At 33.3% G+C, this 15382-nt stretch overlaps 1 protein-coding gene across 1 annotated transcript in view; it reads left to right on the top strand.

Annotated features, from left to right (window-relative positions):
* Window positions 1-14765, top strand: part of PI15 (peptidase inhibitor 15) — a 29083-nt gene extending 14318 nt beyond the window's left edge. The window contains exons 2-5 of the mRNA XM_027127882.1: window positions 4364-4482; window positions 5352-5484; window positions 5606-5721; window positions 8937-14765. Of these exons, the coding sequence (XP_026983683.1) occupies window positions 4364-4482; window positions 5352-5484; window positions 5606-5721; window positions 8937-9072 (504 nt within the window). The 3' untranslated portion in view covers window positions 9073-14765. The remainder of the gene's footprint in view (window positions 1-4363; window positions 4483-5351; window positions 5485-5605; window positions 5722-8936) is intronic.
* The last annotated feature ends 617 nt before the right edge of the window (window positions 14766-15382 follow it).

Below are 15382 nucleotides of genomic sequence, written 5' to 3'. Positions count from 1 at the left end.
ATTCTTTTCATATGCCTCCTATCTCTAGGAGCCACACTCTTCTAGCTATTGAAATGACATCAGTTTGAATTCTGGATGCTTCTCATGGCTTAATCAGACTATGTGGTTTCCACAGACAAGGTGCTAAATTTGTTGATAAGCAGAGTAGTTCATGGTAAACATTTTAGTCCAGAGCTAAATCAATCAGTTTACAAGCTGACCAACTAAATGGCTCGTAACAGCAAAGAATGGAAGAAAATCCTGTGGCACAATAGGGCACATATATAGGCTTCTGTGCGCTCTGACACCGTTTTAAGCCATCTTCACTTTGTGAGTTATCTAATCATAACATCTAACTCCTACTAGCTCCTGTAAATGTTTTTTTGTCTCCATGCATCATTTTCTTAATTTTTGCCTAATTTTTAGAAGGCATGATATTTTAAGTGTTCACAACTCAGTTACCTGTGAAAGTATTTTATCCATTTAGAGGGACAAGAACTAGAAATACAGAATTTGAGGCTAGCTGCATAAAAGCTGAATAAATATAAGGTGTTTAGCTTTTCTAACAAATGATCATAATATGTTGCATATTTGCTAGTCATTCCATAGAACGTTAAGTAAGTACACACCTGTGACCTTTTTTCTTTTGCTGTATTTGTAGGGTATGATACTAAACTTATTTCAAATAAATATCACAGGTGTTCAGCAAAATTCAGCAGATAGATTATCCACTAAGCATCCAGAAATGTATATATTAGTCAAATGTTTAGGTGATTACAACTTCATTCCCTAAATTTGTATAAGTTGTTAGAATTCTTTCACATGGTTAAACTGGCAACATTCATCACAATTTAGAGCTTCTGGATAAGAAAGAAGCTATCCTTATTTGCTGTTTTCAACCCTGAAAGACCTCTCATCATATTAATAGATTTAAATACCACTGTGGATTAAAGGGATACATCACTCACCCATATTCTCCTGGGAGTTGTAACCAGTGGAGAAAGACGGAGACAGCAAATACAGTAGATACGCAATTCGTAAATTTCAGAGCAGGATCTTCCCCTCTTTACAGGATGGGTGTGAGTCCTGCCTGGGGACAAACAGGCAAGAAAGAGCACAGGACTTTCTGACTTCTTCTGCAGTAGGCATCAGAGAGACAGTTGGTATGTCTCCCATGGGAAGGCAAAATGATCCCACTCTCTGTGTGGGACCTGGCCAGTGCTGCCAGGGTCTCCAGCATCTTCCTTCAGGGACAGGCAGAAATCCCTCCCATCAGTTTCCTAAAAGCAAACATGGAGAAATGAAAAAAAGTGGTCATCTCTCCTCCCTCACAACTATCATCTCAAAAATTTTAATTATGATATCTGTACATAGAAACACCTAAAAACGTAGGCATCGGTAATGCTAAATACAGGGTCTTCCTATCAAAATCCTTTATAATAATTTAAAAATGGTGCTCATGTAAGATATTTTTCAGGCATGAACTCTTTGGTTTATCTCTTTGACATACACAATACGTTTTAAGTATATGAGTAAGCATATAGAATTATATATGCTAAGTTACCTTAAATTTGTTAACTGCCTTAAATATTTTAAATTATTTTGTGAAGAATCTAGGTTTCCTCTTTCTGTGGTATGGAAAAGGCTAGAACTGAACAAGTCATAGGTCAATATAACAGATCTTCCTGATTCTGATGCTGGAGTTACTCAGGGATACTAAATCATGAAATGCTGAAGAGGAAAGGGACCCTAGAGATGAGTTAACTGGGAGACAGAATAATTGACATGTCCTCAGTCACAGATGATCTTAGCAGTAGGCTTAGGGTTAGAATACAAGATATTTTATTTTCTTTTTCAGTATTATTTGTGCCATGCAGTGCTGATATTTCAGAACAAGACTGTAAGAAAGACTGTTTTTAGAAAGATTATATAAAAACACAGAAAAGCCGTGTTTTTAGCAGTTACTGTTCTGAGTGCACACCACTTCAATATGTTAATAATATTTAGATGTATTTTTTCCCCAAAGTGACTACAATTAGCTCAGAGACATAATTTGTTGATGCTATTCCGTCTAAAATTCATTTGTGATCTAATGGTAATATTTTGCATTTTGGTGAACTGAAATCCATATTTTGTAAATCCATATTTCATTAAAAATATCAGAAGAATAAATACCAGATGAATCCATTATTAGCCAAACAAAATGCTTTTAAAAGTTAATTGCAGTTCTAGAATACTATGATTTTCATTGCAAATTTAGTTTGGTTCACTGATATTTCTGCACAGAATTTTTACAAACAAAAGGAGAGGTTTGAAGTAATAATTCATAAAACATATCAAATGATTATTTTACAGAGCTATGTGTGAAGGAATAATACAAAGTATTTTTTATAACTGTAAAAAAGCATGATATCAATTCAAAGGAGAAGACAAGTATATAAAGAGACACTAACTTTTAAAATATTATAGAATGAGTATTTTCCATTTATATACTGTATTTAACACTGATTATTTACTTATTAAAAGGGTATTATGTAATGTTTTGCCACATTTAATTAATCCACAAAATGGGCAGATTATATTCTGCATAATTAAGGAAAGTGTATTTTATTATAGCTTTTTGAATGATCTTTCTTTTTACACAGACAGTGGAGATATGGCCACTGTCACCACAGAATTACTCCAGATCCTTTCTTGATAATTCTGATTTCATGTAATTTTGTGAGTGAATTTATTTTAATGTAATTCTAGATAGATTTATGTAAGATGACTTTGTTTTTCTAATTTAAGACAACTTCTAAGTGGCTAACAAATCTTTTTTCAGGGTGGGTGCCATGGTCTTCTAGGGTAAAAATGTCTCTGAAGGGTTCATCAATTTTTTTTCCTATTTTATTTCAAAGTCACTAAATTAATTTCCTTTCACTTAAATACACTGTTACATTAAGTAAATCTATGTTTCTAGCTCATAACAATTAAAAGTTCTAATATTATTATTACTATCAAATATTCAAATGATATAAAATATCATTTATATATTATAATTTAATATAGTTTGACACTTAAAAGTTGGAATAAATGCAAATCAAAACCACAGTGAGACATCATCTCACACCTGTTAGAATGACTATTGTCAAAAAGTCAAGAAATAACAAGTGTTGGTGAGGATCTGGGGAAAAGGGAACCTTGGGCACTGTTGGTGGGAATGTAAATTGGTGCAGCCACTATGGAAAACAGTATAGAGTGTCCTCAAAAAATTAAAACAGAACTACCATATGATATAGCAATTCCACTTCTGGGTATTAGTCTGGAAACTAAAATACTAACTCAAAAAGATACCTTCACCCCAATGTTCATAACAGCACTATTTACAATAGCCAAGATATGGAAGCAGCCTAATTGTCCGTCAACAAATAAGTAGATAAATGGAATATTATTCAGCCATAATAAACAAGGAAATCTTGCCATTTGTGACAACATGCATGGAACTTAAGGGCATTATGGTAAGTGAAATAAGTCAGAAAGAGACAAATAACTTATGATCTCATATGTACGTGGAATCTAAAAACAACAACAAAAACAATACTGAACTCAGAGATCTAGAGAGCAGATAGGTGGCTGCCAGAGGTTGGGGGGTGGGGTGTGTGAAATATGTGAAGGTGGTTAAAAGGTACAGACTTTCAGTTATAAAATAAATCCTGAGGATGTAATATACAGCATGGTGACTGTAGTTAATAATACTGTATTGTACATTTGGGTGCTGCTAAGAGAATACATCTTAAAAGTTCTCTTCACAAGAAAAGAAATTTGTAACTGTGTGTGGTGACGGATGTTAACTAGACTTATTGTGGTGATCATTTCACAATATATATGTACATAAAAATCATTAAGTTGTACACCTGAAACTAATAATGTTATATATCAATTATATCTCAATTAAAAAGTTGGACTATGAGACATTGTTAATTTTGGTACATTGATTTGAATAAATTTGATCTCATTAATTTTTAAGATATATCAATAGCATGGCTCCTTTTTGCTGTGAATAAACTCCAGGGAAATCAATTGACTTTGGTGGATTCAAACTTCAGTGGTCAGTATGAGGTATCTCCAAGTTACATCTGGTTACGATATTTTTGTTAACCTATCCTTTACCAAAATTTATGTCTGGACTTTGGGTCTAGATGGCCCTGTAAAAACAATAAAGATTTTTGAGGAATAACAATATTGCACTGTAGAACTTTGAATAACAATGGTCTAAATTTGCTTTCTTCTAGTCAGGAAGCAGAACTGAAAGAAGTTTAGGAAATAGTAGTGCCATTTCTTTTCTCTTTTTGTTTGTTACTAGCAAACCCAGTAAAGCTGAAGGTTTTTTTCACTTTCACAGGTCTGGGATGAAAATCTTGCAAAATCTGCAGAGGCTTGGGCAGCTACTTGCATTTGGGACCATGGGCCTTCTTACTTATTGAGATTTTTGGGTCAAAATCTATCCGTACGAACTGGAAGGTAGGAAGTAGTTTCACTGATACTGTTTATCCATGCAACTTTATTGCTTATGGACTCCAAGGGTTAGTGACACCAATTTCAAGTAATATCTGCAAGAGGGCTCACTATGTGTCAGGCACTGATGCTTGGCCTATGACTGTTTTAGATGTCTTCAAGGATTATTTAATTTTTTAAAAGGGCCTAGAAAAACCAGTTTTCCCTTTCACCCTTGGAACACCCTCCCTTAGCCTGTATTCTACCCTTATCTCACAGAATTTTTGAAAGGATCAGGCTGTATCCTGTATCCTATCTCTTCTACTTCAGAAAAATCCCTTCATGGTGGCAGAAGCCATTATTGTGTATGCAACCTTCCCACGTTTGCATATACCTGTATCTGTGTGTGTTGTACAAATTCAATATATTTACACATATATGTATATATAAATAGGCACACGTATGTATATGCAAGTATATGCAACAATGGATAAAGCTGTTCCCAGTAATAGGATAATTTTTCTACCACTGTGGAATGTCATCATCCAATATTCCAAAGACTCATTCTCTTCCACATAGGGGAGGAAAATCAGGTGGTAAAACAAGATAAAGATGATAATTCCTGAAAGATTTGCATTTCTCTTTTTGAAACAACCAGACACATACTTAGACAAATACAGGATCACTTGCTCCAGTCCTGGGCATTTTCATGTTTGGCTCTACTTGGAGGAATAGAGGATTCTACTAGGTGATGATGGTAATTGTGAGGGGTGGGTATGTTCTTGATTTATCATGAATAATCTGCAAAAGGACCAATTAACTTATAATTTAAGGTGAGTCCACTATATATTGCCACTACTGTACTCTAAGTTCTCATTGTGTTTCTTGATATCTAGATATCGCTCTATTCTCCAGTTGGTCAAGCCATGGTATGATGAAGTGAAAGATTATGCTTTTCCGTATCCCCAGGATTGCAATCCCAGATGTCCTATGAGATGTTTTGGCCCCATGTGCACACATTATACACAGGTTATTTTAATTGTTTTGTTCATTTTTGATTCATACTTTTAAAAAATGCTCTTACTATTTTGGTGAACATGAATTTTCTTCGCTCCAACTTCAATAACAGTATATCGATTTACTTTCTCAGATGGTTTGGGCCACTTCCAATCGAATAGGATGTGCAATTCATACTTGTCAAAACATGAATGTTTGGGGAGCTGTATGGCGCCGTGCAGTTTATTTGGTATGCAACTATGCCCCAAAGTAAGTATCCAGTTGGATTCTACTTCTTGGAATCTTTAATGATGTTAAATATCTTCAGTCTGATAGATACTTTTAACAGGTAAATAATATGAGTAAGACTTAACTAACAAGCACTAATCCTCAAATCTTCCATCTTCTTGTATATCTGAAAAGTTATAAGCTGAAAGGTTTCTTTTCACAAGGATTCTAGATTAAAATTGCAGGCAAGACTATTTGTGATTTGGAGAGTCACTAAATTCTCCTTACCATCTTTCTTTAGGCATGGTAATTATAAAATAAACATACGCTTTTAGGTTTTTGATAGCTATATAAAAGGCATCAGGAAAGGATCTTCTAGGGAATTTATCAACACCACAGTATTCTCATCAATCAGTACTAGAATGTTGGCTTAGCTTTTTCACTAGGAAAGCAAAACAAGCCCTTCTTCTTTCTTTTAAGAGTAAAATTACAATCACAGTTTACTTTTTCCATAGATGGTTAAGGAGGCATTCAGAATCAGAAGGGAAAATTTAAATGCTATGACTTCTTTTTAATGAAAGCTTTGCCATGATTTCAATTTCAGTACAAAAAATATTCAGTAATTTCTTCTTACGGCATACATAAAAAGGTATTGTGAAAATTGATCAAAGATTATAAAATAGGCTCACATTTATGAACATTCTTTATAGTATGAGGATAAATAAGCATTTGTTAACATCTGATAAAATGCCTTTTTGATAACAATGACTCTTCGGATAAAATGTTCCAGTATTTATACATGAGTCTGTTCTCATTTGGAATAAATACTAAAATGTACAAAGGATTTATGACACTCCTGGTGTCTTCCAAAGTAAGTCCCAAACAAAGATTTTCTCCAGCTTTGCCAGTATGGGGAGGGAATGAGAAAATGTTTCACAAATAACTGCATTACTCATTTATATGGTAGTATGCCAGTGGCAGTGTTTTTGCAAAGTTAGAAAAATAGCAATTTTCCCTATGGTCCCCTCTCCACAGTTATTAGAATAGTAAGATTTGGAAAGTAAAATGTGGCTGCATTATGATAAGCATTAAAACTGCATTTGTTTGATATTTTCAGTTTTATACTATATATTTTCCTATTAAGACTTTAACCCTTCTTTCTGACATAAATAGGCCAAGTAGTACTCAAATAGTGAAAGAGGTTTTTTTTATAACATTCATTTAACTATTCTGTTTTTGGCCAATGATTGGAATTTTGTAATACTATTGATGAGATGTCTGGTTGTTTTATAAGTCTGAGAGTTTAAGATATTGTGTTAGTATGCTATATTTGCTGTGATAGAGAACCATTCTTTTGAAACCTAGGCAATGAAGAAAGTTTTAAAATCCTGACTGATAGTTGACTATGTTTCTTCCAATCCCAATATGAATTTATCTCAAGTATAACTGTTTTTCAGGGGCAAAATAAAACAGAGAAGGAAAGGGGTTTCGGAGGGAGACAGAGACAGAGACAGAGAGAGAGAGAGAGAGAGAGAGAAAAATGAGAGAATGAGAATGAATTGAATTAGATGAAATAGAATAAAAATTAGAAGGAAAAATAATATAAGTTTATCAACTGACTGATCTAATACTGAATACAATTATCTTCCATTCGTATAAAAGTTTGTAATATAATATATAATAATTTTTATATAATTAAATTGTATTTCTAAGTTAACATTACCAAAAATATGTGCTGTGTAATTTCTAAAAGCTATGTAGAATAAGTTGAAAAATATGAAATTAAAATACCACAGGCTGGGTTCATATATTTTTATAGGTTTGGGTAAAGATATAGAGGGAAATAAGATTATGAATATAGAATGGGAGAGATTAGGATAAAGGAGTGAGCTGCACTCTTGAGGGATGGACCTCCTTGAATGTTCATAAGCAAACATTTACATTACCAAAATTATGCTTGAGGAAGCTTCTCTGGAAGGCAGAGTGTAGAATAAGCTAGATAGAGGTGGGCAGCCTTGTAATCTCATCTCATTTTGTAATATGAATAATCAGCATATTTTTCATTTTACAGACAACTTTTCCTTTACAGATATTTTATAGATAAAAACGTGACTTTTCAACTGACTGAATAAGGATATGTTCATGTCTGGTAGATGCACTGTATGAGTCACCTGCTTGTTCTTATTTAGGTTTCAAAGATGAGACCCACTTGTTTCATATTTTAGCCTTTACACTGTTGTCTTATCTTCAACCTTGACTTTTTACTATCTACAACCAAATTTTCTCCTGACCATTCAATTTCCTTCACATCACTGGCTGTATAGTACTGTAGTTACTAATCACCATGCTACTGAGAATACATTCATTGCCTCCTTCCTCACAGCTAAAAGAGCTTAATAACATAAGGCATTGTGGCTGTTTTTAACTATCCTAAATGGTGAATTTGGTGTACCACTATAATCATGGCCATAATTACAGATGAAGAAAAATATTGATAACACATAATAATTCAGTTAAATAGGTTCAGCATTATCAAAAAACTAATAGTATTACTAAAAATTATAACTATGAGTTTACATATGGGAAAATGTTTTGGAATCACCTTTAATGGCTGCTTCTGTGAGCCATTATTCTCTTACTGAGTTTTCCGTTATCTCATCTTATGAATACTGAGAATCTAAACTATTTTTTCAACTTGAGGAAGAAATCCTTTGAACACTTAAAACCTATTTTTTATGCTTGTAACAACTTCTTGCTAATTTCACCGTTTCTAAGCATCCCAGAATTACGTGTATATATCTTTATATATATAATGGACATGGATATATCTATATCTGTATATACTTTACTATCTTTATAATAATATTAGCATGAGTTTTTTAAGAAGTAAGTTTAAGTGGACACAGCCCATGTGCTCTAGAAGGCTGCTGCAGGAACGAGGCAGCTGTGGTGAGTGGATAGAGCATCAAGCCTGGTGTCAGATGACTAATAATGTCACCATGCATTGTAGTGCCTCACTTCTTATCTGTAAATTAACATAATATTAATTTACTCAGAAAGAAAACATTTTAAAAGTAAGATATACAGAACAAGTTACTGTAGAAATAAGAAATGGTTATAACTTTTCGTGCTTTTCTAAAACGACAGACTTCTAAAAATATCATCACATGTCAACACGTGATCTTGTGCTTAAGGACAATCGGATTTTAAAGAATGGGCAAGTAGCACTAATGCTCTCTTTTTCTTTTTTTTTCAAGGGGCAACTGGATTGGAGAAGCACCATATAAAGTAGGGGTACCATGTTCAGCTTGCCCTCCCAGTTACGGGGGGTCTTGTACTGACAATCTTTGTTTTGCAGGAGTAACGTCAAACTACCTATACTGGTTTAAATAAGCTTGTCTTTTCCTCCAGGAAATATAATGGTTTCTGGGAATCATAGGCATATATATATATTGAGTTTTGCACATATTATACATATTTTATCATAATCTTGTTTTCCTCTTATTATTCATTGTATAAATTAGTGTTTGTCTATTATGTTTGTTTAATCCTTGGAGGTAAACAAAGCATCCATTTCTGTTTTCTGACCTCTAAGCCTAAATTAAAATATTGTGTATGTAGTATTGACATAGTTGATGCATCCAATTCCAAAACTTGTTTTCCAAAGGAATTATGTTCTTAAGGAATAGAATATATATTTGGCCTATAATGTATGTGTGTGTGTATACGCACACATAGCTGATATAACACATAGATGATAATAATATGATTTTGTAGTTAACTTGAGGGAAATTTTTAAAAATCCTATTCTAAAATGTATGTGAGGTGGTGGGCCATCTTCAGCACCCACTTCTATAGTGCCCCAAAAGTGATAATTTGCAAAATAACACTCAGTAATATCTGGATATAATAATTTAATTAAGCAACCACAGATTTCATTCTGGAGATATTTTATCTTACTTGGGTTCACCAAAAGATACTCTTGACTTATGTAAGGTTCAAATCATGCCTTTTGCTTAATCTCTTTTATTGAATCTTGTGTTGAGTGGTTACGATGGGCAAGGCACTCTGATAGTTATGTTCTGATCATGCAAAGATAATATGATTCCTGACTTCAAGAAGCTCACAAAAATATTCAGGAAATAATGCCACCTAATTATATTGCTGTAAAATTATTATTTTTTAACAGATTTATTTTCCATGTAATTTTGAGGAAGTGAGTGCAACAATGTTCACATGTAGGTGGAATAGGTGATAGGCCACACTGTGTAATATGTAAGGCTTCTGATTAGCATGAAAATGTAGCTATAGCGTCTGGAACTAAATGAGGCAGGGAAAAATTAACAACTGCCTAGGGATTACTGGGTAAGAGTAAATAGTTGTGATTTTGGAAGGCAGAAAGCAAGACCTAAGTAAACTGAGAAGGTCCAAGAGAAATGAGCTTCAGGTATGAAAAGTCACAGGTAAGAAAAGTCGCAGAAATAGGGTTACTGCACACACACACACACACACACACACACACAGGTGGAGAGCTTCTGAAGGGCATATACTGAAGGTCTAGTGTAACTTGAAGCCTTTCAGCAGGAGGTGAGGGATGTCAGAAAGAAACACTGTAGGTGTCAAGGATACCTCCAGCTCTCCATTGCTTTGCCCATCCTTACTTGGTGAGAATCAATCTAATCACCATGGTCCTTGAGCATCATGTGCAAGTTCCCATGTGCACACCACAGACAGTTATGATTTTGTTAAAGGGGCCTCTTCAGATGATTTTCTAAGGACTAATTACTAAATTTTATTCCCATATCTAAGTAGAAGAATAATTTTCAGTTCTCCATTAAGTTTGGTGGAAATCAAATCAAAGTCACTATGAAAATTTCACTCATGTGACTTTGAAAATGCTTATTTCCAAATCAGGGAATCACTTTCAGAGAGGAGAATTCAACACATGGGTCAAGACACTTAACACATTACATTTCAAGTGTGCATGCATTTGTGTGTGTGTGTGTGTATATTTCAGGTTATGCAATGCTTCAACAGGATCACAGAATAAGTAAACACGGTTAGTTCCAGAGTACAAATAACAGAAGAAAACTACTTGTTTAAAACTCCCTACACGTTTGCAATTTCTTAGGGTAGATGCGCTGAAAGGTGAGGTAGTTAATTAAATCCAATGGTGGAAACATCCACCATCTGAAGGTCAGGTTTACATGATGACAAACAATTGGCCTGATTCCTTTTACGAACTGAATCTGACCAAATGTTTTCACATCATACTACTTTGCTTTTGTGGGGACATATATTTTATTAAAACTAAAAATTTTGGAGACTAAAATGAAAAATAGAAATAACAGTAAGAATCAGGCCCCAATTCAACTTTTAGCTAACATATATATCGGCAGTTGAAGAGAAAGCTCATTAGCGCGATATTCATTTGATTTATCTAGAAAATATTTCCTTCCTTGAGTTTGCTAAACTAGTTCTACAGAAGTAGGAAAAGTACTATTAAACCAGAAAAGGTTACTATCAGTTCCAGTTCTGTTGCTGGTTTACTTGTGTAGCTTCGTTTCTCAAGTCTCAAAAAGTATAATGATATTTTGTCACATGAAGGTAAGATTACCATAGTAACAGAAATGTATGAATATTAAAATTAGCATTCATGTTGTGAGACTTTTATTTGAGATAAAATTATCTGAGCTCCCCTTTGGCAGAAATTCTGTCTTATCTTTGTATTTATACCAGCTTCTTATATAGTGGCTGTAATGTAATAAATGTTTACATGAATGGGTTTTTAGAATTAACTAAAAAGTCCAGAATTGCAAGGATTTAGAGGAACCCCACCTTTCCACGTTTCATTAAGACAAAAATGTCTTAAATACAAAGCTTTGAGTGCATCAACAATCCAGATAAATCATCAAACATATCAGATTATGACTGTGGTTCACACACTCATAACTTGTACACAACAGTCCTTTCCAAATCACAACTAGAACTGTAAGTTTATTTATAACTTAACAACTCAGCTGAAAATATAACGGGTATATTTGTTATTCTATCTGTACTTTTTAAAGTTAGTAATATGAAGTGGCCATGTGAAATGTTTTATTTTCCAGGCTAAAGCAAATGAAAGTTTGCTAGTATCAACACAGAGTGTCATATTTTTTCACACAGCATGCAACAATGGTGCTAGGATAGCTATTTCTCACTGTAATTCCCAGAGCACAAAGGGTGTGGGTATAAGCTATTTCATAAGAGCAGCTTTAAATAGTCATTACTGAGGTTTTCATTTTAATAGGTTTCATTCAAAAGAAATAGTAATTGGCATGCATATTCTACAGCATTGGTTTTATCTTTGGTATAGATTTTTCATGTCATCCTTTATTCAGTAGAAAAGTAAAAAATTTCTGTCTCGATATAGATTTTTTTGGCTTCCATGTCATCAAAAGACTGGAAAAATTACAATTTTCGCTGTTAAACTGATGGCTTTCTTTACAGAATTGTATTTGAGTTGTGTAGGCACACCCTTAATGTTGCTGGTTATGATGGATAAGCATGCTTTTAAGATGTGGCAGAAACAGTTTTTATTGTTATCATGCTTTTGTCTGTTCAGTAGTCTAAGCAGCATCACTTCTGTGGTCCATTAGGGCTTCCCTACCAAATTCAATTGGCAGTGCTGTGGTGTTCATTTGAAACCTTCATGGAAATATTCATTTGAAAGCTCCATGCAGCTTTAGCGAAGAGTTGACCAAACACTAGGGAAAGTTCAACTGATACAATTTACTCAGAATATTTGAACTGAAACAATATATCTTTTTCTCATTAATACATGCTTGTGTTAGATCAACTTATAACATCTACATAAGCAAATCTAAAACACACTTAGGCCAGTTATGTGTTTTGTGTTCATATCCTGCTTAACATAAGTTAAACAGATAATTTGAATGTGTCCAGGAAGGAAAAGTCATGGTTAACCTGGGGTCTGTGTTCTCCCCCGTGTATAACAGCATTCCCTATGTTCTGCAGTAGCATAGGACACAAATCTTGACATGGATGTAGGGAAGCCTTTTCCTGAAGAAGTGTTTAGGTAGAGTGAAATTAGATTTCTATCAATGTCTAATATTATCTTTGTTTTATATATATTTTTTGTATTGTTGTATGTGTGAGGGAAGACATATTTAAACGCATGCAGAATGATTTTTAAAAATTATATCATGGTCTGACTTTGACTTATGAGAGGTCAATCAAAAACTTAGAAAGTTACACAGTTCACTGATTAATGGTGCTGAAAATGCATAACAACCACCGTATGCTTGCTACAATTTTGAAGTTTCTTTGGAATTAAAGTTTTTATTAAGTGTGAACTATCAATATCTATTCTGGTGCTAAATATGTGGTGCTAAATGAATTGTTACTGTTAGGAGCTTAGGGACTCTTTATTCAGAGTTAAAAGTGTTATCCATTCAATTCCTGATTTAGAAACATTAATAAAGTCCTATTAAATTAGTCTTAACCAAAATAAGCCAGTACACTCAATTTTTTAATCTAATAGCCCAACATTATTTAGGTGTTACAGAATGTAAATATATTTCTTAGAAGTTTTCAATTTTTTTTAAAGGCATTTTTTAGCACGGCGATGTAAAATTCAAGTAAAGGTTAGATTACACCTACACCAACCATGCTGCAGGCACCGGCGCCCTCTGGTGGTTAAAAGAACAAATTCTTGATGGCTACTTGGCCTGCAACAAAACCATTTCTTCCGTTCAATAAAAATTTAAGCTGAACAGTTTTAAATTCTTGGATACTCACTAAATCCGAGAGCATTAAAAAGTGCTTGACTCTATTGGCATAATTTTCTAGGAAGATAATAGAGATAATATATCTTGACATCCATTTTCCTAAATAATATTTTTTTAAATGATATTCCAGATCTGAGGTGCTTATTAAAGTGTTCTTTTTGTGAAGTAGGTATTAATAAAATACATTTTTAATTTGTTTACATCATAAATACAATAAGAGTTAAAATTATCAAACAGAATTATGGTGCATCTCACTTTCAGAAGTGATCATTTATTTTTATATATTAAAAACAATTCCATATATCAAAGGATTATCTCTCCACTTTTATGTGTTGATCTATAATTTGATAATGTTCTTTGGTCATACTATTGAGCTAATGATAACATTTTATTATTCCATTCAAAGTCTTTATAGACTTAAAAATGTACAGAAAAACTTAGAATTATATATCCTGTAACCATGAAGGCAACATTTTTAGATAAACTTTCACTTGAGTTGTGCAACTGACTAAGTGTGATAATCTGTTTTGACAAAGATATTTCTTAAACTGCGTTAGCATAACCAAATGAAATATGTTTTGAAGCAGTTTTCCAAATTAGTATTTTCAAACATTTTAAAGCAATAGAACTCTTTGTATGATCTCAATCCTGCACAAAGCTCTAACATATAATGTACATATAATGGACCTACTTATTTCCCAAACCCTCTTCTGTGCCTTGGAAGTTTCTTCTGAGAGCCCTAGGATTCCATTGAACCATTAGAAAAACATTGATCTAAATCATTTCTCTAAAGTAATCAGCTAATTAAAGACACAAAAAATTGAGACTCAATGTTTTGCAATGGTTATCTTAAATACCCACTTCACTTTGCACATGTTAGAAGCCAAACTGATGGAGCTTCAAATACTGACTTTAACTGGTGCTTGGTTATAGATTACAGCATCTTGTGTTTTGTTATTTGACAAACAGAATTTTGGTACCATAATATTTTGAGAATTAGAGATAATTCTGATGCACGTATGAAAATAAAGTGTTTAAAAATAGCTAAATGTTTCAAATATGTACATAATCCTAAAATATATTGTATCATTTTAGATTTTTTAAGATTAATTTGATATTTTTTATTCATTACCTAATACTGTGGCAGTAAAAGGTGCCTTTGATATTGTGGTATAATGTCATGAATGTGTGCATTTATAAAACCTGTGTAAACATCTACCTTTATAAAGCATAACAAGTGTAGCTTTTTGAGCTCTGCTGTATTTTTTCTTTCAATAAAATATTATAATTAATTGTTTTGTTTTTAGGGTTTTAATTAATAACAATTAATCTAATTGTTTTCTTGCTTTCAGTAGTTTTACAATAGAATTAGAAGTAGATGCCATGATAGTTTTGACAAGGAATGGACTACTTTTCTAAAGCAGAAATGATTATATCTTTGAGCATCACTGAAATACATCAGATCTGTTTTTCTTTTTTTCCATTTCTTTTTTTCCTTCCCTGCCTCTTTCCTTCCTTCTTCCATTTTTTTTTCTATTTAATTCAAAAAATATTTTGAGGTACCAATATAAAACACGGTTCCATGGAAAAAGAGGAAAAGAACATTATATCAAGAAGTTCTGGCTGAGGAAAACTGCAGCAGTTGAACATAAAAATGTTCATGCTTCCCCATATTAAGGGCAAGAAGAGAAACCATAGGCATTCCTGGGGGAGAAGCACTACCTCTGGTCACTAGTTGGCCCAAGGCTGTTGGTTACAGGGTGGCTCTGCCTTGCAGAGTGTTACTCCCAGGCTAGTTTGCTGAGAAGGACCCAAATCTAGGACTTAATTTAAAATTTAAATTTCTCCTTATTTCACATAAGATAAGAAAGCCTCACTAACTTAAGCCTTTTCAGAATGTCTCCCACCCC

Source organism: Aethalodelphis obliquidens, unplaced genomic scaffold, assembly GCF_003676395.1.
Source record: "Aethalodelphis obliquidens isolate GAN/ISIS:26980383/991018 unplaced genomic scaffold, ASM367639v1 scaffold33, whole genome shotgun sequence".
NCBI lineage: Eukaryota > Metazoa > Chordata > Mammalia > Artiodactyla > Delphinidae > Aethalodelphis > Aethalodelphis obliquidens.
Note: the sequence above shows the minus strand (reverse complement) of the source record. Positions and strands in the feature narration are given on the sequence as shown.